The 25,118-nt window shown below is 41.1% G+C and overlaps 3 protein-coding genes across 5 annotated transcripts in view; 2 read left to right on the top strand and 1 right to left on the bottom strand.

Moving 5' to 3' along the window:
* Window positions 1-25,118, top strand: part of Gycbeta100B (guanylate cyclase soluble subunit beta-1-like) — a 59,711-nt gene that overhangs the window by 32,382 nt on the left and 2,211 nt on the right. For all 3 annotated transcript variants that reach the window (XM_070207717.1, XM_070207716.1, XM_070207715.1), the window contains exon 16: window positions 269-426. In XM_070207717.1, the coding sequence (XP_070063818.1) occupies window positions 269-426 (158 nt within the window). The remainder of the gene's footprint in view (window positions 1-268; window positions 427-25,118) is intronic.
* On the bottom strand, window positions 420-23,431 carry stops (SOCS domain-containing protein stops). The gene is made up of 9 exons (XM_002055885.4): window positions 23,355-23,431; window positions 22,344-22,736; window positions 21,233-21,332; window positions 19,948-20,057; window positions 19,788-19,891; window positions 15,222-15,317; window positions 5,277-5,433; window positions 4,844-4,962; window positions 420-882 (listed from the first exon to the last, which is right to left on the bottom strand). Exons 1-9 carry the CDS (start codon window positions 23,376-23,378, stop codon window positions 450-452), a joined length of 1,536 nt encoding a protein of 511 aa, XP_002055921.2. The 5' UTR covers window positions 23,379-23,431; the 3' UTR covers window positions 420-449.
* On the top strand, window positions 7,613-14,043 carry LOC138911002 (uncharacterized). Its single transcript, XM_070207713.1, has 2 exons — window positions 7,613-13,133; window positions 13,194-14,043. Exons 1-2 carry the CDS (start codon window positions 8,345-8,347, stop codon window positions 13,643-13,645), a joined length of 5,241 nt encoding a protein of 1,746 aa, XP_070063814.1. The 5' UTR covers window positions 7,613-8,344; the 3' UTR covers window positions 13,646-14,043.

The following is a 25,118-nucleotide window of genomic DNA, read 5'->3' as shown; positions in this document are numbered from 1 at the left end:
CTTGGAACATTTTCGTGCAGAACTTGAGCCATTTTTGTTGGCTTTTGCTGAGGGTTTTACTCATCTTTTTTGTTTTTTCCTTTTATTTTTTGCGCTGAAACTTTATTAGCACAATGAAGTGTTGGACTTGGTAATCTGCGCGTGGCACATGCTTTTTGGCTGGGTGTTAAGTTACATTTTATTCAGTAAATCAATTAGAAAATAAAGAGCTTCGCTTGTCCTATATATAATGTCTTAAATATTTTTATTTTTTTCAACGCCAACACAGCAAATCACCATTGGCATCCATTCGGGCGAGGTGGTCACCGGCGTCATCGGGAATCGTGTGCCCCGCTATTGCCTCTTTGGCAACACCGTCAACCTGACGAGTCGCACCGAAACCACCGGCGTGCCCGGTCGCATAAACATTAGCGAGGAGACCTATCGGTGAGTGTAACATAACTTTATAGTTAGCTTATTGGGGAGGGTGGGCGAGGCGGGTGGGGAGGACTCTGCGGGGCTTGGCCGGCTTCGTTGGCCGCCACATAGGCGGCAACGGCCGCTTGTTTGGCCTCGTCGGTGATGGCGCCATCGCCAGTGGCCATAAAGGCGGCGACAGCTGCCTTCTCAGCATCGGTTACTGCCTCCAGAAGCTGCACATGATTCTCACTCTCATCCTCGCTCTCTGCGCCGCTGCTGCTGATGGTGTCCAGTCGCTGCATGGCGCTTGTCAGCCGCTGCATTGGCTTCTCGGGCAGCGGCTGTGGTTGCTGGTGCTGCAGCTCCGTTCCCTCCAGCTCCTCGGTGAGGTCTATGTAGCGCTGCAGTCGCTTGGGCAGGCGCAGCGTATCGATGCCGTTCGGCAGTTGATTATGTTCTCGCAGTATATCCCGAACACGACAACTGAGCGAGCAGAGGGGAAAGAGAAAGAATTTGGTTATAATATTACAAATATTTGTGTTTTACTTTGGGCTCAGAAACTATCTTTCAGCTAAATTTGTTAAATATATTACCAGAAAATCCTCGTGAAACTACCAGCTTTTAGCAAGTTACACTTTTGCCTTTTGCAGCTCAACCCACTGCCTGTCAATCTTTAGCAGCTATTTCATAAATTAATTTAAGTTTCACATAATAAGCTGATATAGAAAAAAGTAGAGAATCACAACAGCAACAACAACAAAACTGAGCTAAGCTCAGCAAAGTTCATGTGCTTAAAACTTTTGTTGTAAGAAAATTTTTATAAACTTTACTTTTGCACAACTTTGCTTATGCGATTTTTTTGTGGCATTCGGCAAAAACGGAAACAATATGCCCAATTGGTAGTGCCCGACTAGGAGATGCCCTGCAGCCAGCGAGAAGCTGACTTCACAAGCCTTCTAGTTACCTTCTTTACACACACACATACCCAATAAAAACACACACACACACGCTGGTTCTCTGCTCTGGGTGTTCTTGAGTGTAGATATACAAAAGTGCAAGGCTCCACCTTAAAAAATAAGTTATGTATATGTATATGCTATACGAGAACCAATATGTCAAGATTAGCATACATTCCTCTCACATTTTGCATAGAAAACTAAGTCTCAAAATCGATATTAATCGATATTATGAGGAGCGTGAGAAATATGGAGAGAGATCAAAAAGCACGTTAAATAAGAATATATATTTCAAATTTGGTTTCGTAAGCATCGAGCAGTAGCTAATGGAATGTTTTTTATCTGAATATACTACAGAAGGGCCTTTTTTACAGGGCGTTACGAACAAATATTTATCATTTTCTCGAACGGCATTTATGCCAAGTTTTTTGTAACAACCTTGCATATTGCATATGTTAACAAAAAAAATATATCTTTGACAAATATAGAGAGACAGGCACATTCTACTTTTAACGAATATACTCTTTTTGCCTTAGGATACAGCGTGCAAAGCGGACGAGAGAAGAAGTTCAAGTACCGGAAATTGTGTGTAGATTTTTCTTCGTTCTTTTCTTATTCCGTACACTTTTTCACTTTCCCCACTTGATTCGCGCGCAATCAAGCGTCTTTTTAAGGCATAGTGAAATCTGCTTTCGCGAAGGCCACAGAGCAAACTTGCTAATACTCGCATGTGTGTTTGTATGTGTGTGTAAAAGTGCGCACACGAGAGGCAATTGTGAATTTCTGTGTGTTATATTCAGAAAACTTGAACGCAAAAAATGGACTCCATAAAACGCGACATCAGCTTTAAAATATGCTAATCTGTCGCATAAGCTGTCCGCCGCAGCCAACTGGGAGCAACTTTTTATGTAGCCGTTAATTTGCGTTGTCAACATTATTGAGGGCTGCAAATTATGTGCGCCTCTTCTTTTGACCACTTTACGAGGCGCCACCAATGAATGCAGGCGCGTCCCAAAGCGCCAGCTACTAAGCGATCATAGAAGAAAAGAGAACACGACTGTGTGCGAGACAGCGAATGTTAAATACTCTTGCTGACAGACAGCGAACCTTGTTATTTCTGAGGGATTTGTTTTCTACTGAGAGATTCCATTGCATAGGAATAGACCGAGCTGCTTCGTAGGCTCTGCTAAAATAAGACCCTGTGCAAGGGTATTAAAAAAGCGTATACGCGGCGTATGCGCAACATGTAGACTAAGACTTGAATGCGCTTTGTGGCAGCGCATGGGTTCGCCTGAGTGACATTAATGAGCCTCAAATTGAAAAGCGCTTGCCTTTCAAAGCAAAATAAATTTTACATGAAAGCGAAATGTTAAAGAAAATTGCATAAATCAAGAGCCAAGCGGGAGCAGCAGCCACAGCAATTGAAATCTGACTGGCAAATGCTACGACAACTGCGCAATATGCAATATGCGCATAAAATAAATAAATATATAAATAATATATAAACCTCCATATATATTTTTTAAGAAAATATATACACATGCGGTCATTCGATATGCAAGTGCGCGGTTGCACTGCACAAACATTCACCTAGGAAAATCACATTGGCAAACTGGTAAATACCAAGCAGATAAAAATAACGCAAATATTTTAGTAGAGTTTGCTTAATCAGAAGATACCCCGCAATAAACATAGTTTAAACTCTATTTAAAATATATCAAAGGGAAAAATTAATATCAATAATGTAGAAAATGTGTTGGAAAGGTATAGCTGAAATTTGTAGAGAAATACTAAGCCGAGCAAAAGTAGGCTGTGGTCAGGTTTGGTCTTTGCACTTTCAATTCATGTTCTGGCTAGATTTAAAAAGTAAATACCCAAAATTTATATCATACACATCTGCCAAAACCAAAAAAAATCATATACAGCTGTGAAAACAGTGGGAAAATTATATTATATTCTAGCTAAAGATTAAAAGAGGATTCATCTGTACTTTAAGCTGCGGATAACGTTGTTAAAATGAGTGACTAATTAATCTTTGGAAATCCCCAAGAAAACTCGAATAATAACCGTCAATTCATAGTTGACTTACTGAGTAATTTTCTTCATACAGCACACGAATATATACCCGGATATTGAAACCGATAGACTTGTATTGAACACAGGGAAATGCCTGCTTGTATCAAACACTTGTTACTGGGTATCATAAGCACACACAAGAACACGTGGCTTGTGTGGGGCAAAGTCGTTGGATTTTTATGTGACACGTGAGTTGACAAATATCAAACATGTGAAGCAAATAACATAAGTTGGGGTCAAAGTGTGCCTCTTGCCACAATCCGCACTGAAATCCGATCTGAGTGCGGACGTCAGGCCACACCTAACTTTTTTGCCAACTTATTAAATTAGTAAATAGCTTGACAGCTTATCGATTAAATGCTGAGTACTAATCAAATTTGCACGAAATTCAATTAAATTTGGCCAACAGCTGTTAGCTAGTTGGCCTAAACGCAACTTTGCCCAAAATGCGACAAAGTCGAGAGCCCGATAAGGCCAAGAGATTGACATAATAGACAAAAGGCAAGCGAGTTTCCGGCAAGCCACATCACAAAAGAAGCAACGGCATTGGCCAAAGAAAAAAACTTCAGAAGTGAGTGCTCGACTAGTAAATACCCTGTACACAGCAGCTTCCTTTGATACATAGAAACACACAGCACACACGTTTTATACGTGCACACACACACGCATACAAGCAAGTTCTTGAAACTTGTCCTAATGTTCAGGGCATAGATAGGACAGCCAAATATGTCTAAGCACAAAAATGAACTATACTAAAATTCTCTACTTATGCCAAAAACAAATAAACTCTCAAAATTGACAAGCTCGTCCTGCGTATACATATATTGCAAATTTTAAAGTATGAAGCTTTTAAAGTTTCTGAGATTAAAGGGTATACATAGACAGACGGACGAACAAGCAGGTAGCTGGACAGAGGAATAGGCTAGATGAAATTATATACTTTAAGGCGTCGGAGATATTTCCTTCTGGGTGTTACCAACGCTTGCGAAAAACCATTATACCCAATATCAGGAGATAAGAAACAATACAGTTGGCAGGCGCAACAGAAGCGTCAACAAAATGCTTTGTCAAACTGTCTATCAATCAGACAGGCCCAGTCGGGCCGTGGAGAATCGCTTCTTCGACTTTTGTGCTTATTAAATTTTCCGGGCTTATCGCGGCAAACTGTGAGAACCGTCGAAAGTCAGGGTAACGTTGAGGTAGCAGAAGCAGCAGTAGCAGCAAAATCTAAGCCAAAGTAATTGAATAAGAAAGAAAGTTTCACTTGGTTGCCAACCAACAGTAGCCATGTGCTTTAGCTGTCAGACCATCATCCTTTCACGGAGCCGAGGAGCCAGAACTTCAAAGACGAGTGGACAGTGGCGGGCACAGCCGATAGCAAAGTTCGCTTTCAGTTCTCAGTTGATAATTACCGGCACAAGTGTCGCAGTGTGGGCACGCCATAGACCTGTTCCTTGCCAATGATTTTGTCCATTAGGAGTCGTCCATAGCGCTCGAAAAACATTTCACGACGTGACGCATACACTATGGGCTGAAAAGAGTAGAGAGGGGAAGCTTAAAAGTGAGCAAAAAGTTAAAAGGATAGGAATTGGGCAAGCTGATAAAGACAGACAGTTCGTGCCCCGCATGTGAAGTTGGTACGATTTTGCTCTGTCAAGCAGGCAAATGGATAAAAGGCACATGTTCTCATAAACATTTTCGACTTAAATTCGCCTTTAACCTAGTTTAATAATGATAAATGTTAAAAATGCTACATCATATTATTTTAAGATACTTGGCGAAATAGAGGAGAAATTGTATTTGGGAACGCATACTTAAATTTCACTTTCGTGCTTTGAGACTCACCTTAAAAGGCATTTCGATCATGGACACATTCCGCAGGAGTATCTTGAGACAGAGAACCAGTTCGTAACTGTAATTGCGTCCATTCTCGATGAGTTTGTCGAGCAGCGCAATTATCACGGAGGTGCCTCCATCGGGTGGCTGCGGTGCGGCCCCATATCTGAAATGAAATGAGAAGCTGTCACGAATTTGGCTACGTGCAACGAGCTGCCAGCAGCCGGTAGCCAGTAGCCAGTAGCCAGCAGCTGGGGCACGTAGTTGGTTAGCTTGCGGTCGGGCCAAAGAGGTGGGCAAATGCTCTGCGGTTAACTGTAATTTGTAGACGACGTTCAGCTCAAGTATGCTTGTAGAGGATTCGAACCGGTGACCGCACCAGCCCGTCGCGATGCAAGGTAACTGGTAATAAATGTTTGAAGTGCTGATAAACAGTATGCACAAATGAAATAATGAACAGAACACGGTTCGCGGTCATGTTGTCGACGCGGTGTCATGTGCACACACTCGCACTCACACTCACACGCACGCCAGCACACACCCACACACAAGCGCACTCACACTGTGGTAAATTGCAAATGAAGTGCAAATGTGGCATGCGGCAATGGCAGCTCGCAGCGAATGGCAAATGTTGTACGCTGAACCGCATCAGCATTGTCACATTTTAAATTGAAAATGTTTTTCAAAATGTCTCATTCGCTTCTTCTACTTTTCAATTTGCATTTCGCTCAGATAAGCTTCGTCATTTATATTTAACAATTTATATAAGCACTGAACGAAAGCTCGAATGCAAATTGTTTACGCTTATTTTACGCTTGTTTGTGCTGAAGATGAGTCAAACATCATTTGCTTCATTATCAAGTAAAAATAATAAAAAATATTAATGAATATATTAAACATCAAAAATTATCCAAAATATAATATTAATAATAATTGAACAATTAGTATGTATTAACATCATACTCTTTCGCCCTTTTAAATGTATCATAAATAGGTTATTACTCTTGCTAGGAAAAAAACTAACCCTCAAAAACTTAATATGAATTATTGTTTATTCTTAACAGCTGAGTCCTTTAGGTTTTTTTTTTTCTCTTGGTATTTCTCAGCTGACTTGACCCCAGTTTTCCATATAGTAAATCTAAAAAGTAAATAGCTACCAGAGGAATATTAATCGAAATTTGAGTTTTTAAATAAAAACAGTTCAGCTATTCAAATATGTGGCACACGTGTCAAGAATCTTACCACCCTTTTAACATATGAGCTATATTTATATAGAACATTTTCTGCTCTTTTTTCTGAGTGTATGAATGCGCAATTTTTGTATCAGTCACAATATGTCTTTGGCATAATTTACTACAGATAAACACACGCATACATAAATATATATGAGTATATGAGGAAAAGTGCGTGGAAAAATTCTCTACAATTGCGGTAATTTGCATATTTTATGGCCAATTTAAAATAAAAAGTAACAAAGCGTAAAGCAAAACACAAATGAAGAGCGCAAGCAATAGCAATTCACAATTTATAGCTGCATCAGCAGCGAAATCAATCGAGAATTGAAAATCAGAGGTAACAAGGCTACGATGCAACAACAGCAACAGCAGCAACAACAACAACAACAATAACAACAATAACAACAACAGAAAACTACTTAGCTCAATGGGCGACTTAATGGGAAGTACTCAACCCTCATTTCAATTTTCCCACACTCCTATCAATCCCTGCCATCGCAATTGAGACAGCTGACTTGAATTTTACCTTGACTACAGACTGATAATATATTGCGCAAACTATTTATGTACTTATGACCTAGAATATTATATATACAACAATGCGATGGAGCATTAAGAGATATGAAAAGGAGAAATTAAATCCAAACATCGAAATAATTATGTTTCTATTAGGAACGCTTGAAATAAATCTTCAACAAGCACAGGAAATTAGATTTATTCGAAACATACTCAATTGGTCGAAAATTATATTTGTAAGCTTGACGGGGACTAAATATATATAATTTGGTGTAAATAGCATAATTTTATTGAATAAGGCTACAATATTACAAATTGCTTAACCAAAGTAAAGTATGTTCTAACGAAACAATGAATTTATTTTCATTCATATTCATTCATCATTTGGTGATTCGTTTACACACATCCAACTCTAAACGATATTTTGCATGTGAATTGAATGTTATGTAACTATGTAATTGGGAAAATATGCATATGCATGATGCGTTTAGACAATTTAAACTCCAAGAATGTGATACATACCAAAGATCCAGGACATTTTATTTATGTCTGTACTCAAATGTTAGCTCTGAAAATGTCTAGTTGAATTGAATGTGCAATTGAGAGAATACTGTTTGGTCAAGTAACAGCAGAGATAACACCGACGGCTGCGGACATCATCCAACAGCAGAAAATAACAATCATAATTACAGCCTAAGAGCAAATAGTTTTTTTGCGCGCTCTTTGTAAGCTGCTGTCCACTCTCCTTCTGAATTGCTTTGCTTGCATTGCTGCCCTTCGCTCTAACCGGCGAGCGTCTTATTGGAGTTTCGTTTCGATTCGCTTTACATATTGTTATAACCAGTCAGTCTTTCGTTTTGATCGCAACCTAGGCACAACTAATTCGAGTTGGCTGCCAAGCAACAATTTAAAACTTATAAATTCTAATAAGTGCCCTGCGCGGCAAATAAATCCATTTGAAAACTAATCTAAGTGTTTGAATTTCGCTGCACAAGCAGTTAGAATTAATTGGTTGCAAAAAAGCTTGCAACTACACATTTTGGTGACCCCGACGTGATTTTTCTTTCTTTCATTTTTTCTATTTTTTCTTGTACTTCGTTCTTGTCGTGTCAACGGACAGTTATCAGTTCGGGCAAAGCTGTGTGGTGAGCCGTTTGCTTGCGCATCTGCATACAGTTGGTTGTTATACATAAACGCCGTAGCAAATCCCCGCTAATCGTTGCGCGCTATAACCCGCTATACGCTATCTCGCTCGAACGAACACTTGCGCGATCAGACTTGTATTGTAGTTCGGCTGTGTGAACCTTGTTGTGCGCTACATTCATAATGTTTGATGAAGGTGCAAGTGCAAATGGAAATGATGAGGCGACATCAGCTAGTCAAGTGGCGGTTGGAACCCAGGCTGCTGTTTTTAAAATAAAGATCAAGAATTTAACTGATCGACTCAATAGATTGTCCTCGGAACTTGATCCCGCTCGACTTCGCGATGTTGATGACTACGAGCTGCAAGATTACATAAGCATGGCATCTGACTTGCAGGCGAAATTTGAGATAGTCTGTGATGGTTTGTTGGAGGTGGATCATGCCAGCGTTGATGAGGATCTTCAGACAAGTTTTGAGTCAACTATTAGGCAGCTACGGCTGTCCCTTCAACGCGAGCGCGGAAATCGAAGCAAGGTTCAGCAGATTCCGCATTGTTCCACCTTCAATTCAGCCGCAGCCGATGACTCGCGTTCTACCTTCGTTGTTCCAAACCACTCTCGATTGCCTCAACTTAAATTGCCGGAGTTTAGTGGAGGCTACACAGAATGGGCCGATTTCTCGAACCTGTTCACCACGGTCATTGACAAGGATCCGTATTTGACCAACATTGAAAAACTCCAGCATCTACGGTCATGCCTTAAAGGAACAGCGCTGGATACAATTCGCTCATTGGAAATTTCAAACGCAAATTATGCTGCCGCTTTAGAACTGCTTGATAAGCGTTTTAATAACAAGCGTCTTATTTTTCAGGCACACATCTCTGAAATTTTGGGTTTGAGAAAGGTGGACAAGGGCGCGACTGCACAGCTGCGCGAATTTTCAGATAAGCTCAACTCTCATCTACGTGCTTTAAAATCGATGGGCAGTGTGGAACAGATCGCCGGTTGCGTCATAGTACATACGTTGCTGCAAAAACTAGATAGCGTTACGCAGGCTAGCTGGGAGGATGATGCGCCGTTGGACGTCATACCATCATGCGAGCGGTTTACAACCTTCATAGAGAGGCGTTGCCAAAGGCTGGAAAATGCGGATCACGCTACGGCAATGTACACGCCTAGCTCCCAGGTGGGCCAGAACAACAGTAGTAGAAGAACGTTTGTAGTGACTAGGAATGGAACGAGTGCTTGTGTGTTTTGTGAAGTCGCAGGCCACTCTATTTATAAATGTTTGCAATTCGCAAATTTATCGCCCTTGCTGCGCCTTCACGAAGCCAAGCGGCTTGCGCTGTGCCTAAACTGCCTGCAAAGGGGACATCAGCTGAGAGTCTGCGGCTCCAGCGCTTGCAGAGTTTGTGGAAGCAAACATCATAGCTTGTTGCATCTTGGCAACACAAGCAGTCACATCGCTGCTTCTAGCCCAAACAATGCTCAAGATACCGAAACTTATTCGTCATCCCAAAACACCTTGGCGGCACTTTTATCTTCGCCTCTCACTACCGCCCAGCATCTCAAGCACGATGTGGTCCTGCTTGCCACTGCCGTCATCAACGTGAAAAATCGCGCTGGCTCCTTGGTGCCTTGCCGTGCGTTGCTCGACTCTGGGTCGCAGTTGCACATCATCACCTCTCGTCTTGCTCATCAGCTCCAGCTGCGCAAATTCAAGTCAACAGCAATCGTCTCTGGCATTGGTGATGCAGCATTTGCGTCCGATGGGTTTTCGGTCAACATCAATGTCAAATCTCGAGTGTCGGAGTACTCCACATGCATCCCGGCCTTGATTGCACCATCCATCACCGATAATCAGCCTGGCTTCACTCTTGACCCTGCATCATGGAACATTCCATCAAATATACAACTAGCTGATCCTGAATTCTTTAAATCTCAGCAAATCGACATGTTGATTGGAGCCAGTCTGTTCTTCGATCTGCTATGCGTCGGCCAGATTAAACTAGCTGCTGGACTGCCGATATTGCAAAAGACTCGCCTTGGTTGGGTGGCTACGGGAGGTGCCTCACATGCTGGAAAATCATCATTCATGGCCATGAGATCAATGGAGAATCCAGATCTGCTGGTTGACTCGCATCTGCAGCCTAATACACAGATTGATGAATTAATCCGTCGTTTTTGGGAATTGGAATGCTGCACCGACCCTGAGTCCTTACCAAACAAGGAGGAACGCGACTGTGAGGCACACTTTCAGGCCAATTTTAAACGTCTGTCGACTGGCGACTATTCAGTTCGTTTACCGCTACGTCTAGGCATGTATCCGCTGGGTGACTCCTATCAACAGGCGGTTCGTCGATTCCTGAACTTAGAAAGAAAACTAGACCGTAATCCACTATTGAAACCCCAGTATGCAGCATTTATCAAGGAGTATCTTGACTTGGGTCACATGTCACTTGTTACCTCAGCTGCACTGGGCCAATGCAAGTACTACCTGCCACATCACTGCGTGCTGAAGGAGGATAGCACTACAACCAAGCTAAGGGTCGTGTTTGATGGCTCAGCAGTTACTACCTCTGGACACTCGCTGAATGATGCACTGATGGCAGGTCCTACCATCCAACCGAAGCTGTTTTCGATACTGATGCGGTTTCGTACATTTGCAGTCGCCCTGACAGGCGATATATGCAAAATGTATCGATGCGTACGAGTCGAACCCGCAGACAGTTATTTTCAATGTATCTTGTGGCGTGAGTCTCAGCATCAGAAGATACAGATTTACAAATTAGACACCGTCACCTACGGCACAAAACCAGCATCGTTTCTCTCAGTGCGAGCTATGCACCAACTGGCCATGGATGAGCAGAAAACTTTCCCTATTGGCTCTGACATTGTTAAAAGAGATTTCTACGTGGATGACCTCATTTCTGGTGGTAGCTGTGTTCAAGAAGCAATTGAGATATTGAAACAAACATCTGGACTACTCGCCAAGGGGAACTTTAGGCTGCGCAAATGGTGTTCTAGCGACACATCTGTACTCCAAAACATACCGGAAGAGGATAGAGAAACGCTGCTTAAGTTTGACGATGGCAGTGACATCACGAAAACGTTAGGCCTCGTTTGGGATCCCGCTTCAGACTGTTTCCTTTTCTCCTTCTCTCCACTGAGGTTGCCCTCCAGACTGACAAAACGGTCAATACTCTCCGCAATTGCTCGCTTTTACGACCCCCTTGGTCTTGTTGGTCCCGTAATAACAAAATCGAAAATTTTTATGCAGGATCTCTGGAGAGAAAAGCTGGACTGGGATGAGAGCCTGCCCGTACACTTAAGCACAGCCTGGGTCAACTTCTGCGCTGATTTTGAGTATACTCAGCAATTCCAGTATCCCCGTCGAGCACTCTCATCAGACAGTACAGTGGAGATTCACGGATTTTGTGATGCCAGCCTAAGCGCTTATGGAGCATGCGTCTATACAGTCTCAAAGTGCAATGGCAACACCAGCGTGCGTCTCTTATGCTCCAAATCGCGTGTCGCGCCTGTGAAAACCATCACGGTACCAAAGCTGGAACTCTGCGGAGCTGCATTACTGGCTCAACTTCTCAGCGAAATATGCCAAATGAAAGTGTTCGACTGTCGGTATTACTGTTGGTCAGACTCTGCCGTGACTTTGGCTTGGATTCGCAATGATGCTTCGAAATTCAATGTTTTCGTTGCCAACCGAGTCGCAGCCATCCAAGAGCTCACCACTGGAATGGAATGGCATCATATTCCCACCGAATTAAACCCGGCGGATATAATTTCACGAGGAGCGCTGCCTAGTGAGCTCTTCCGGTCTCCATTATGGGCCCATGGTCCGAGTTTTCTCAGTAAGGGAAAGGAAGAGTGGCCTGCCTCCTGTGTACCTGTCGAATCCTTACCAGAACTTCGACACAAGGTACTCCTCGGAACTGCAGCGCAACCGGATCTCTCGATTGGTTGCAAGTTCATCAATTCGTTTTCCAAGCTGCAGCGGGTCTTTGCTTATGTTTACAAATTTGTAAATCGAATCCGAGGAGCTGAACTAACCGTTGACCACTTGCATCATGGCACACATTGGTTGCTGCGGTCAGTGCAAATGGCTACTCTCAGCGATGACTACAAGGCATTGAAGGAAGGAAGGCATGTCAAACCGTCTAGCTCAATGGCCTCTCTTGCACCATTCCTTGACGACTTCGGCCTACTTCGCATCGGTGGACGGCTGAAAAACTCGTCGTTGGACTTCTCAGCGCGACATCCGATTATATTGCCCCGTCAGCATCCTGTGACGCGAGCAATCATAGTTTACTTTCATAAACGAAACTTACACGCTGGACCTCGCGCTTTATTGTCTTCGATTCGGCTCCAGTACTGGCCCATTGGCGGTCGAAAAACAGTCTCCAGTATTGTTGCCAAATGCATAATCTGTTTTCGTGCCAAGCCACGATTGGCCGAGCATATAATGGCAGACCTACCAGCTGATCGTCTTAATACATCGTATCCCTTTATGGTCACTGGCGTTGATTACTGTGGACCATTTTACTACAAGAACGAAGTGCGCAACAGGCCACCAGTGAAATGCTATATCAGTCTGTTCATATGCTTCGCTACAAAGGCGGTGCACTTAGAGCTTGTAAAGGACTTGTCCACAACATCGTTTCTAAACGCCCTAAAACGTTTCATCCTGACTCGCTCTCGACCTTCAAGGATCTGGTCTGACAATGCGACAAACTTCGTAGGTGCCAAGAACGAACTAGCAGATCTGAACCGCCTGTTCCTGAGAGACGAGCATGTCAAGGCCGTTAACGAGTTTTGCCTAACCGAATCAATTGAATGGTTGTTCATCCCTCCTCGCTCTCCGCACTTTGGTGGACTATGGGAAGCCGCTGTGAAGACTGCTAAGCACCACTTTTATCGATCTGTTTGCTCTTCCATTTTGGATTTCGATTCGCTGCGTACGCTCGTCTGCCACATCACGGCAATTATTAATTCTCGACCATTACTTCCACTTTCAGAGCATCCAGGTGATCTTGACGTCTTGACACCCGCACACTTCCTGGGTACAGCGCCATCTTCATCATACATTGAGCCCGATCTAAGGCAGCTTAACTTCAATCGGCTTAATTATTTTCAGCGCGTCACATATCTCCAACAAGTATTCTGGGCCCGTTGGCGCGAAGAGTATTTGACGCTTCTTCAACAGCGCTCCAAATGGCGCACTCCTCAGCCTGGACTCTCCATTAACGATGTTGTCCTTGTAAAGGATGAGAATCTACCGCCGCTGAAGTGGCCACTCGCCAGAGTGCAAGAGCTGATCTCTGGATCTGATGGGGTATCCAGAGTTGCTGTGCTTCAAACTGCGACTGGAGTCATACGTAGAGCTGTACGAAAGCTGTGTTTGCTGCCCAAACAGGATGATGTTGAAAGCCCTTGCCTTCCAACGGGGGGAGAATGTTTGGTCAAGTAACAGCAGAGATAACACCGACGGCTGCGGACATCATCCAACAGCAGAAAATAACAATCATAATTACAGCCTAAGAGCAAATAGTTTTTTTGCGCGCTCTTTGTAAGCTGCTGTCCACTCTCCTTCTGAATTGCTTTGCTTGCATTGCTGCCCTTCGCTCTAACCGGCGAGCGTCTTATTGGAGTTTCGTTTCGATTCGCTTTACATATTGTTATAACCAGTCAGTCTTTCGTTTTGATCGCAACCTAGGCACAACTAATTCGAGTTGGCTGCCAAGCAACAATTTAAAACTTATAAATTCTAATAAGTGCCCTGCGCGGCAAATAAATCCATTTGAAAACTAATCTAAGTGTTTGAATTTCGCTGCACAAGCAGTTAGAATTAATTGGTTGCAAAAAAGCTTGCAACTACACAAATACTATTACAGCTTTTATCGCTTCGTTTTCAACTGGCAACTTCAAATATTTTATGGCGATTGCTGGCAGCATTTGAATTTCGTGCCATAGGGCATAAATTGTAATATCTTGTGCTAGTTCTGATTTGATTGCAATCGCTTGGGTTTCTGCGCTCTACGCTTCTTGGCTGGCAATCAACATGCACATTTTAATGCAAAGCATACTTTTTGGCGCTGCATCAAAAATTGAAAGAGCCCGCGCCAAAGACTACACAAGCAATGAGGCGTGGCACAACAGCAACGAGAACAACAAGGCAACAATGTATAGGAAATGCACATCAGGCAATATCGAGTTAAAAAACAATAAATTGCCAACCGCAAAGGCAGCAACCAGAACCCAAAAACAACATATAAAACAAGACGACCAACTGCGGCAAGCCGAAGTTTAAGTACCCTTGCAGACGTATGGCTCACGTCTTTTTCAGTATGTGAATAGGGGAATTGAGCTGATAATTGCTCAGATGCGGCCAGAAGTCTTGAATAGCAGAAAGGTTTCCGATGCAATAACTTATCATTCAACCGGTTGTTTCTATTGTTTGTTCACAATATTATTTTCGACCGATCGTGCCTCTGGCAGCTGTATGATGTACTCTCTGCAAGGGTATACAAATGCCCAGAACCAGTACCAAGGACGGCGTCTGAGCTGGCTGAGAACTAGTTGAAACTGCAAGCGCTTACATATAAATTTTATGAATATTTCAATGCAGTTGCTGTTGTTGTTGCTGCTGCCGTTGAGTGCACGCTCGTAAGTTTGTGGCAGGCTTCTTGGCTGGGGCTGGCCATGAGACACTATGGAGACGCCTCGCGTCGTGTCGCGTCGCCTTGTCATGCAAATTCGCTATGGCAGCGACTTTCATATTTAATGTTAATATTTGCTTCGCGCAGAAGAGGCGCTTTTGAAGGCGTGACGCCTGTCAAGGGTGCGGCGGGCGGGGTGGGGTGTGCTGCGTGTCATTGTCAGTTGTACCACTTGATTATGCTAAGCGCCGCATAGAGTTTTATGTTGCATACATTAGGGCGGACGTCGTTGCCACCGCCAAGTGCCGCAGCGCTATGCATATTGTTTGCGCTAATTGAAGTACCGCACTGCAAGGCTAACCCTATTAGCCATCCCCCAACACTTACCTGAGCAGTATGAGCAGCAGCTCGGGCGCATTTGCCTGCAGCGCAATGCGTAGCGGCGAGGATCGTCCACAGGACTCGATGGGCACATCAATGAATCTGCAAAAAACGTATAGTTAAATACTTGGCTGACAATGACACTGGCTAAGTGGGTTAGCACATAATTCCACGTAAATGTAAGTAAAAAAGTTGTTGCTTTTAGGCCAGACACTATTCAGAGCCCCGCAAAGTCCTTAACAGCCAACCAAATGGCTTGACTACATTAGACTGAGGGCAGTTGGTTTCGGCAACTCCCTGGAAGCTGCTCCAATGCAATTAAGCAGCTCGCTTGTGCCTGTTGCTGTCCATTGTCACACGTAGGGCATTTTTTCTGTTCTGTTTTTTTTTTATACCCTGACAGAGGGTATTGGAAGTTTGTCAAGAAATGTGCGACGCATTGTAGGAAGACAGCACCAAGTCTACGTCGGTCAGGTTTTGAACGTATCCTGCTTATTGCTGCTGGTTCACATGTCAAAGTAGGTCAGAACAGAACAATAGCTCAAAATTGATATAGAATTGCAATTTATTTACTTAAAAAGTGCATAGTTGCTCGTACAAAAACTCAAATAATGTTTGACATCCGAAAGATGGGGAATCAAATGTTTCTGTTTCTGTTTCTTTAAATCGAGAATCAAGGACAAATGTTTAAAATTTTAAAAATATTGTAGTCAAACCTTACAATTATGAGCTTGGTTCCCAACATATAAGCAAATGCTTTTCACTATCGCAGCTTTTATATATGAATATTAGACAAACCTGATTAATAATTTTAGGGTATTTAATCTTCGACTGTGATAATTGGAACTTGCCATGAACCTGTCCTGGACAGCAGAGCTTTAATACTGCGTATACGCAGCGTTGTTAGAAGGCGTTTAGCTCCATTGAGCCATTATCATGTTCAGGGTATGCACTTGAAGCGCTTTGTGGCACATGCGATACAATGACATACACACACACACACACACACACACACACTCAGCCATACACACACGTCTGTGTGCGTGTGTAAATGGCGTTTATGTGTGCGCATAAAATTGGGCATATAAGAGCCTAAAACACAATAAGGCAACGGCAGCGCACATGCAGATGATACACTTACACATATGCAGACACACACACACGCTCACATACACACGTAGCAATGTTGAACAGTTGCTAATTTACCATTCCACACAGCCTGAGCTGTAAAGTCCTGTGCAAATTTATTTACAGCTAGACAGAAATTGACAAAGTCTAGTTTAGATCTCAGAAATTGTTGGCCTATAGCAAGTTTATGAAACCAAAATAAAATGCATGTAAAGATCTGAAATTACTCAAGAAAAGCTGCTGCCAGTAAGCACAATTTAAGAAGTAGCCAAGAATTTGAATTTTTGAAGTGCAAAGTGGAATTTTGCCAGAAACATTTAAACTGAGATTTAAGAATATTTTAATTTTGACAAATGAAACTGTGCAATCGTTTATTTAATTGATTATGTTAACGATTGTGTTATCGATAAAGTTTAGTTATTGAATAATTAATCCATTGTGTTATCTATTATTACATTTATCCATAACGTTATGGATTTGTGAAAATTCACTTAACAAGTTTTTTCCTCATACTCTTGCGTCTCTTCTCCGCTAAAAACTACGCTTGCAAACTTTTCGTGTCATATGTTCCATAAAATGTTTAACTGACAATTTGTTGTCGAAGTTAAAAATAAGTTAAGATAGCTTTGGACTCTCAAGCAGTGAGCCGACATCTTGTTCACAGAATCAGATGATTATCTTTTCCTACTTGCTCAATATGGTCAGAAGGGATTTCAGTGAGACTGCTTTCCGTAGACTCAGTCTACTGCCTATAAAGAGAAAGTGCTTCATAATATATTTATCAAATAAAGCATATTTGTTGTGGCATAAAATTTAGCTGTAAGCATGCAAATCAAACAGTTTCCGATATATGTTTGACTTTAAGCTCTGATTATAAATACCTATTCTTACAATTCTATGGGGCAACAATGCGTTTGATTAACAGCTGCTATTAATACATATAATATATGTATTTTATACGCATAAAATATTTCATGCTATATTTATGTATGTTTCTAGATATATATTCTATACATCCCATATAACATTTTGTGTTAGTTTGCGGCGTTGATTTGTGCAACTTTGGCAACACCCAACAGGCACGCTTATTGTTACATTGCTTGCATTTACTTTTAAGCATGCACGCATACACACACATATAAATAAATATAAATATATACACACATACAGCCACCTATTAATGCTTATTCATTTGAGTTGGCGTTTGGCTGCAGACACTGTTTAAGCTTCAACGAAAGGGCATCGTAAATGTTGCCCTAATGTTTGCCAGACAACTTGTCTTGTGTATGTATGTGTGTGTATCTCTGCGCTTGAGTGTTGGCTATGTGCGCTTATTACACGCATTTTTGACTTTAATCCTTCGGAGTGCTGGCAAACAAAGCCAAAATAACAAAGGTTTACATAGCTGCCAGTTGGTTTGCAGCTTATCGCAGCAGAAACATACACATACGCGAACACACACACAGGTTCATAAATCTGTGGTAGCTAAAAAAGAAAACTTGTACAAGAACGAGTCTGCCAGCAAGAACGAGTCTGAGCTCATGTTAGAAGTGAAAATCTTAATTATACATGACACCAACAGCAGCCCAGCCCCGACAAGCGTCTGAGATTGAAAGCCGCAGCGGCCATTGTTCAAATGTGTGTGTGTGTGTGTGTGTTTGTGCGTGCGTGTGGGTGTGTGAGTGTATGCTGTGCTTGTGCTTGTAAAATGTCGCCATCTTTTACTCAATTATGGCTGACAAACACGCACTGCGCCCAAACAATGCAGCATGTATTAATTTAATTAAAATCCTTTTATTTGTAATTTTCTCTGTTTTTTTCACTCCGAATTTCCCAACAGAACAGCAGCAACAGGCGCCGCTTTTTGTTCAACTTGCAAGACAGATTTATTTATTAAATTTTCCTCAATTTCCCAAGTCTTTTTTCACCAATTTCCGCATACCAAAATGATGTATTAATTCGTGCACCAAATTAATTTACCCAAAGTCGCAGTCGATTTTCTTTTGGCACCAAAAAGTTGTTCTAAAACCTAAGTTTTCGTAAAATCGCAATGAAAATCCCATAGCAACATTTGGCTTAACTTCTCTTAAATTTTAATTCATATATATAATATTCTTGTGAATAATTAAAACTGGCTATAAAACAATTGTTATCAAATGAGAAATTGTTTAATTTCAAGCGGTAACAAAAAACCAAAAGCTGCCAACTGCCCATGTAAATGTGAACAAAAATGCAGAAACTTCAGAAGAAAACAAGTAAGAGGTTCTAGTCTTTTCATTAATTATTTCTGTGTCTCTAAGCCGATCTAGATGAAATTTGCAGTAGTAGAAATTACATTCAAATTGTGGCTTAAATGAAACACAAATTGGTATTTTTACTTGATTTTTAGCTATGTGGTGGGAATAGCTAAAAAAGTTTTGTGCCTCTAGATGTTATTATTTATCAAAGCTGTTAGAAAAAAAACACGATTTCGACATCGATTAATTGGTAATCGATTATCGGAAACAAACGCGTACTGTGCGGGCACTAGGAGGACCTACTTTCCAAACTTCATGTCTCTAGCTCTTAAAGGTTTTGATATCCTTGCGTTCAGACAGACAGACGGATATAGCTATGAAGATGCGTTACACATGTTAAATATATTTCTCTTGCGCTGCTCAAAACAAAAGCGACTTTCTTAAAACGCCTTAGAAATAGGCAACTCAAAATAGCGAAGGCTTAAAAATAGATGCCTCTTTACATTTTGGAAAAGTTCTATAGTACTTATAAAACTTTCAATAGTCATTTATAATAAGAATAATTGTTTATAGCGGCTTCCTATTAACCGGAATACATGACTGTAGGCTTATGGGTTGTTTTCCAATTAGACCAAATAGCGCAGGTTGGCGCATCTTGCCAAAAGTTTGGCATGCAAGACTTGAAAACAGTTTTTAGCAGCCGCTGGCTTTCGAGCCGAACAGAAATAACATGCGAGTACACGTAAAATAACAAGCAACAAAATATTGTTGTCATTGTCAACTTGAAAAGTCATTCTACGAGCACTTGCGGCATTTAGAGCATGGCTACAAAAATGTTTCTCATACCATGTGCAAGTGTATAAGAGGAGTATACTGGCTCGTCGCGCTAGGCGTGAGATCCGAGCTGCCAAGTTTAAGCTTGAAAAATAACTAAGTAAATGAGAAGCCCTAGTGGGCGCTTAAGGGGCGTGCAAACCATGGAAACCTATGTCTTTGACAGCAGATGTTCTCTGAAAATCTAGCCACGCCTAGAAAATTGGAAGGCCATTGCTTGAAACTTGGAGATTTTACTTCTTTAACTGATTTAAGCTGATTTTACACTGTGTGCAGCGTATTGTGCAGTTGGTTACAGCCCACTGCCAATAGTTGTTTCCTTCATCTTTTTCTTTTGCTGGGCAGCCGTAAATTCGGCGCACTGTCAACTCACCTCAGCTGGCGCTCCTGCTCGAAACGCGGTATCCACACGGGCAGCATTAGTTGCCTGCGTGTTGCATGCTTCAGAAAATATACCATGGCGCGCACATTTTCATGCTGTCAGGCGAAAAGGAAATGGTATATACTATATATGCAGCATATATATGGCTTACCTGATCCTGAAAATCGCTGCGCCAGCCGGCTATAAAGTGCGGTGCATGTGGCCCAAATAGTGCGCCCAAAAAAATGCGCTCGAATGTCTTCTCGCACTCGAAAATGGCCACTGTGGAGCATAGAGAGAGAGAGAGAGGCAATTACAGCATAAACTCCACAAGGAGCAGCTCCAACAAAGGAGCCCCGCAAACAGAGCCAATTACGCATCTGCACTTGTTGCCTGCTTTCCCTTCTATTTTGTTTTTTTTTTTTTTTTTGGAAGCATGCATGCTGCGTGCGGCGGCTGCCACAAAATGAAGTCACAGCAGCAGCTAACGGAAAACGGAAGCTTGCTGAAATGTCAGCAGCCAAAAAAAGAACAAAAAAAACACTGAAATTGTTTGTAAAAGCAAGCGCAGGTCTCTAGTTAACTGGGCTAAGAGCAGGCTGCCGCTGGGCAGCGGGGTGGAAGGGCTGCTGACAGCATTTTGGCTGCTGTTGCAAGCGTAAAACTGCACGCGTTATACACAAAAAACATGTAGGTGTGCTCGAGCCGAGCGTGCCCGACTGGCAGATGCCCTCTATCGAGCTGTTATTCTAAAAACATACGCACACAAACACACATGCTACAAGGGGAATTTCATCCTTCTTTATATACAGATATTTGTTAAGCTTAAATATGGCACTCAAATACATTTTACAGACATTACATACATTCGCATAAAAGCATTATGCCTAATTAATGGGTGCAGGGTATATTAAACAACGCAAGCTGTAATGCTGGCCAAGGCACACACGAGGTTCCAGCACACACACACACACACACATGTACACGCACCATACACACACACACACTTAGCATTGAAGCTTTGGCATACCATTAATTCCGTTCGTCTTCGTGCTGTCAAGTTTTACGCAGCATTTTAATTAGAGCCAACACCCAACACACACACACAAACGCAGCCTCTAGAGGCATGGCCCAAATAGCCTGCAACACTTTAAGGCACTTTACAAGTTTTACGATGCAACAAGCAACGAACAGAGCAACAAGCAACAAGCAACAGCAGCCGCATTAGCAACACCTTCGCCTCAACTTAACGTAATTTCAGCTAGCAATTAGGGCAAACACGTGATTAAAAGAGATTCGTTTGCTTATATAAGCAGGGTTATAATCTGATGCGATGCCATAAAATTCATTAAAATATGCGAGACAAAAGGCCATGCCCAAGAGCACACCACACACACTCACACTCACACACACATATGTCGGTGTATTAAATTATTAAGTTTGTGCCTTTGACTTACCCAACAGTTGAACAACCACCTCGGAATCGCGCACACCCCAATCCCAACAGGTGCGCAAAGCAATATACAAAATGTTGTGATATTTTCCCATGAGGCAGACCTGCAAGAGACACGTTTACACTCCCTCTATAAAAATATATACATATGTTTAAAATGAAAAGATTTTGCATAAAACGCATTTAAATTTAAATTAAATGCCAACCATTTTGACCAAACGCATATGCTACAAATTGCTTTGGTATTATGCAGGACTTAAAAGCTAAACATTAATCTCAAATGGGTGTGTGTGTGTCTGTGGACTTAAAAGTACATAAATTCATGTGTATACAAATCCCGCTCCCAAAATCACATGATTGATTATTCATTATGGGCTAAATAGATTATATTTAGAGCCAAATTTATAGATTTTCAATGCTTTAGATGGATAAGAAAGAAATTTAATAAAATACCGTTCAAAAAGCGATGCATAGAGATGAGCGCACCTTACTTTACAGCACTGATATTATCGCTTGGGTCTTATCGATAACAAGGTAAATAACAGATTGATTAGGCTTTTGAAATGATAATTATTTAGTAAATATTTTAAAATATATATTTAAGTCGGCTTATTTTCGATACATTGCATACCCTTACGGAATGTGTTCAAAACTAGTTCCAAAAAATCCATGCAGATCTATATTCTTGATTATTACCGACGGAAGAGTCGAAATAGTCAGGTCTATATTGTCATAGTCGACCAGATCGGACAGCTATATTAAATAGGTGACAAAGAGAGCTCGGATAAGTTCTCTATATGAATTCATTTTTTTCATAAGATATCTTGATCAAACTTGATGGAAACACGCAAAACCCTTATGCTTCAGAGAATATCAATTTAATCGCTTTAGTCGTTGAGCATCCCTACTCATAAATTTATGGAAAACCTTTATTATTATTCTCCCATAAGACGCAAGAAAGTCAGGCAGTTGCGGCAGCTTTTCTCATATTATGCGAAAAGCAAATATTTTATAGTTCGCTGCACACAAACTAACCCAAAGTATTGAATGAAAATTAACAAAAATAACTCAAAAGCCATGATGAAAATATGTAAATCGTAAAACGTAAATCTCACATTGCCGTTGCCCTGCTTGGCCAGTCGATGGAAACGCAAAGCTTCAATGACCGCCATGCTGGCGACCTCTTCGGTCTGTACATTCTGGCCCACAGAGCAGCCCTTGATGATGGCGCTCAGGTGATCGAGGACATCGCGACGCGACTGTCTATCCTGCAGTCCGTTCCGCGTGATACGCTCAAAGGTGTCATTGAAGAAGCACTCGAAGATGTAGTCCATGACCAGTTGGCGTCTCGGCGCCTTGCCGCAGCGCTGGTGACTGGCTCGGCTTGTCGCCGCCCGTGGCCCGACCAATGGCCGGAAGCCGTACAAGTATTGCGGCAATGACAGCAGCCAAACCGAAGCCAGTTGCCGTTTTAATTGACTTACGAGCTGCTGCAATGCCAACAACCACTGCAACAACATGTTGGCAGATAAATAACAACAAAAACAACAATAAATTAGTATTTAATTCAAGAAGAAATTCACATTCAAATAAAACCAATTTTGAATAGACAAAAATACGTTAAACAAAGTTCGGCACACGGAAGCAAATAACAAGGAAGGTAAACTTCACATGCGAACAGACAGAGGGTGAGCAGCACAGTTAGAGAGAGAGAGAGAGAGAGTGCGGGCGAATGTGAGCGAGCACGCGTTCTCACTCTCTTTCTCTCTCTCTCTCTATGTGCGCTCTCCATATTGATTTTTTTCGTGTTGGCAACAATACGCACACAAACAAAAACAATACGGTAAAAACAAAAGCAAAATTGTAAACAAACAAACTATTCGCACTGTATGTATGTATTTGTAGTATGTGCTGTATTTACATTTAATCAATTCATGGAAATCCGCGTGCATTCAACTAAGTCAAATTGCATATTCGATTAGTTCTAATACTTGTTATCATATCACATTGTTTACAAATGCCGACTAGGTGTTCTCTTAAATATTTTATGGCCAGCAAACAGGTACCTGTGCTTGTCGTGCTTAACAATTGAATTTGAACAGTTTTTAAATAGTACTTAAAATTACATGTCTTATGCAGCTTCGTAGCATTCGGTATCAAAAACTCGCTTCTTTAAGGCATTATCGAACGAACGCGCCAAACAATACAATAATTCGCGCTGTTCAAACGCCGTTAAGCAACTGAATAGCTGCCCCAAACAATATATGTAAAATTTCAGGCCTAACGCTCAGCTGTTCTTACCTTTCTCCCACTCAATGAGTCTATTCGGCTCTCTTCTTGGCAACCCACCATTAGAAACTGGTCTCTCACACACTCTAGAACTCTGTACCTCTCTCTCTCACTCTCTTGCTCACTGCCTCTGTCCGTTCTGATATTTGCTTTAAGCAACAATTTACTTTATTACGAGTGTAGTTCGAAATTATTTAATAATTTTTAATATTTATGTAATATAAGGCTTAAACTTATGTATACCTATTGATCGAATGAATACAATACAAGTAAAAATTAAAAAAAAATCATTTCGAACTAATTCATTGCTAAAAAATGGAATTAAAAGGAAATAATAAATGGCTTTTAAAAATGGGATATGACAAAAAATAACAGATAAAGCACATGGGGCTTAACTTCAAAAACTCAGCAAAAATTGAAAAAAAATCTGATCCACAGATGAATTAAATAGATACATAAAAATGCCCCGAAAAGGGAAAATCTTTTGTACAAATCGATGAATACCAATCTTATTTAAACTTTTATAGAACCTTCAAGAATTTTTTCACTTACTTTCTACTTCAATTTTGTTTTTATTTGCACATGTGAATTAGATTGGGGATAGATAGATAGATATTTTAATTAATTTAAGTGCTAAATAAAATCAGCTGTTGTGTATAATTTATAAACAGAATTCCTTTAGTTCCGTTGCATTTTAATAATTTTTTTATAATTTTTAACACACTTTTATTTATTTGCATATGATAATTGAATTGCGGGTCTTGAAAATAATTCAAGAGCGATATGAGAGAGGCCATTATATGCAATTAAACATAAAAGAATATGAAAATATTTACCATCCATTCGAGTATTTATTTTTGCTTTTCTGTATCTATAACGCTTGCATATCAATTACGGAGCTTAAATATTCATATTGCTCGCGTTGTATTTACATATAGATATATAATATTTACTCTGAAAATTACCCACTGTGCAAATGTGTATTTTAATGAAGACATTAATTAAACCCATTCACTTGGGCCAGAACAAGACGGAGTGGTTGATTGTCCCATTTTATGTGGATGGTGCCCTTTAATCAGTTGAATAAGCAGAAACGAACAAAAATGCGCGACTTGAAGACTCCAATATACTCTGTAATTTGTACACAGTTTAAACATGATGTAGTTAATTGTATAAAAAGAGGAAATTTAAAAGAAAAATTATATAAATTATTCAGTTAACTATTATAGTTTGGCTTACAGTATAAGCCAATCGCTCCAATTAGTTCCATGAATACACATTTTGGTTCAAAAGATTCTTTGACCCCAATTTTCAAATTTGTAAAAAGATTTTTAATATTTAACCTAGTTCTTAAAGTCTCTTCCAGTACGATCAGCTTATAAAGATGGACTGAATGCCATCGTTTGTTGGTCTCTAACATACATTAAGACTGGTAGCAGCTTTGCATATCTTAATTATGTCCCATAGCAGATATTTTATGTGTAAAGGGTACACGAATGGTAAGAGCTTAACGTCTTCTTGCCTGAGTGCAATGTGCATCATTAAGTGCACTTCATTAAAATACGTAAAAGTCATAAATATTACCTGCGATTTTAATGCGA

This window comes from Drosophila virilis, chromosome 2 (genome assembly GCF_030788295.1).
Source record: "Drosophila virilis strain 15010-1051.87 chromosome 2, Dvir_AGI_RSII-ME, whole genome shotgun sequence".
NCBI lineage: Eukaryota > Metazoa > Arthropoda > Insecta > Diptera > Drosophilidae > Drosophila > Drosophila virilis.
Note: the sequence above shows the minus strand (reverse complement) of the source record. Positions and strands in the feature narration are given on the sequence as shown.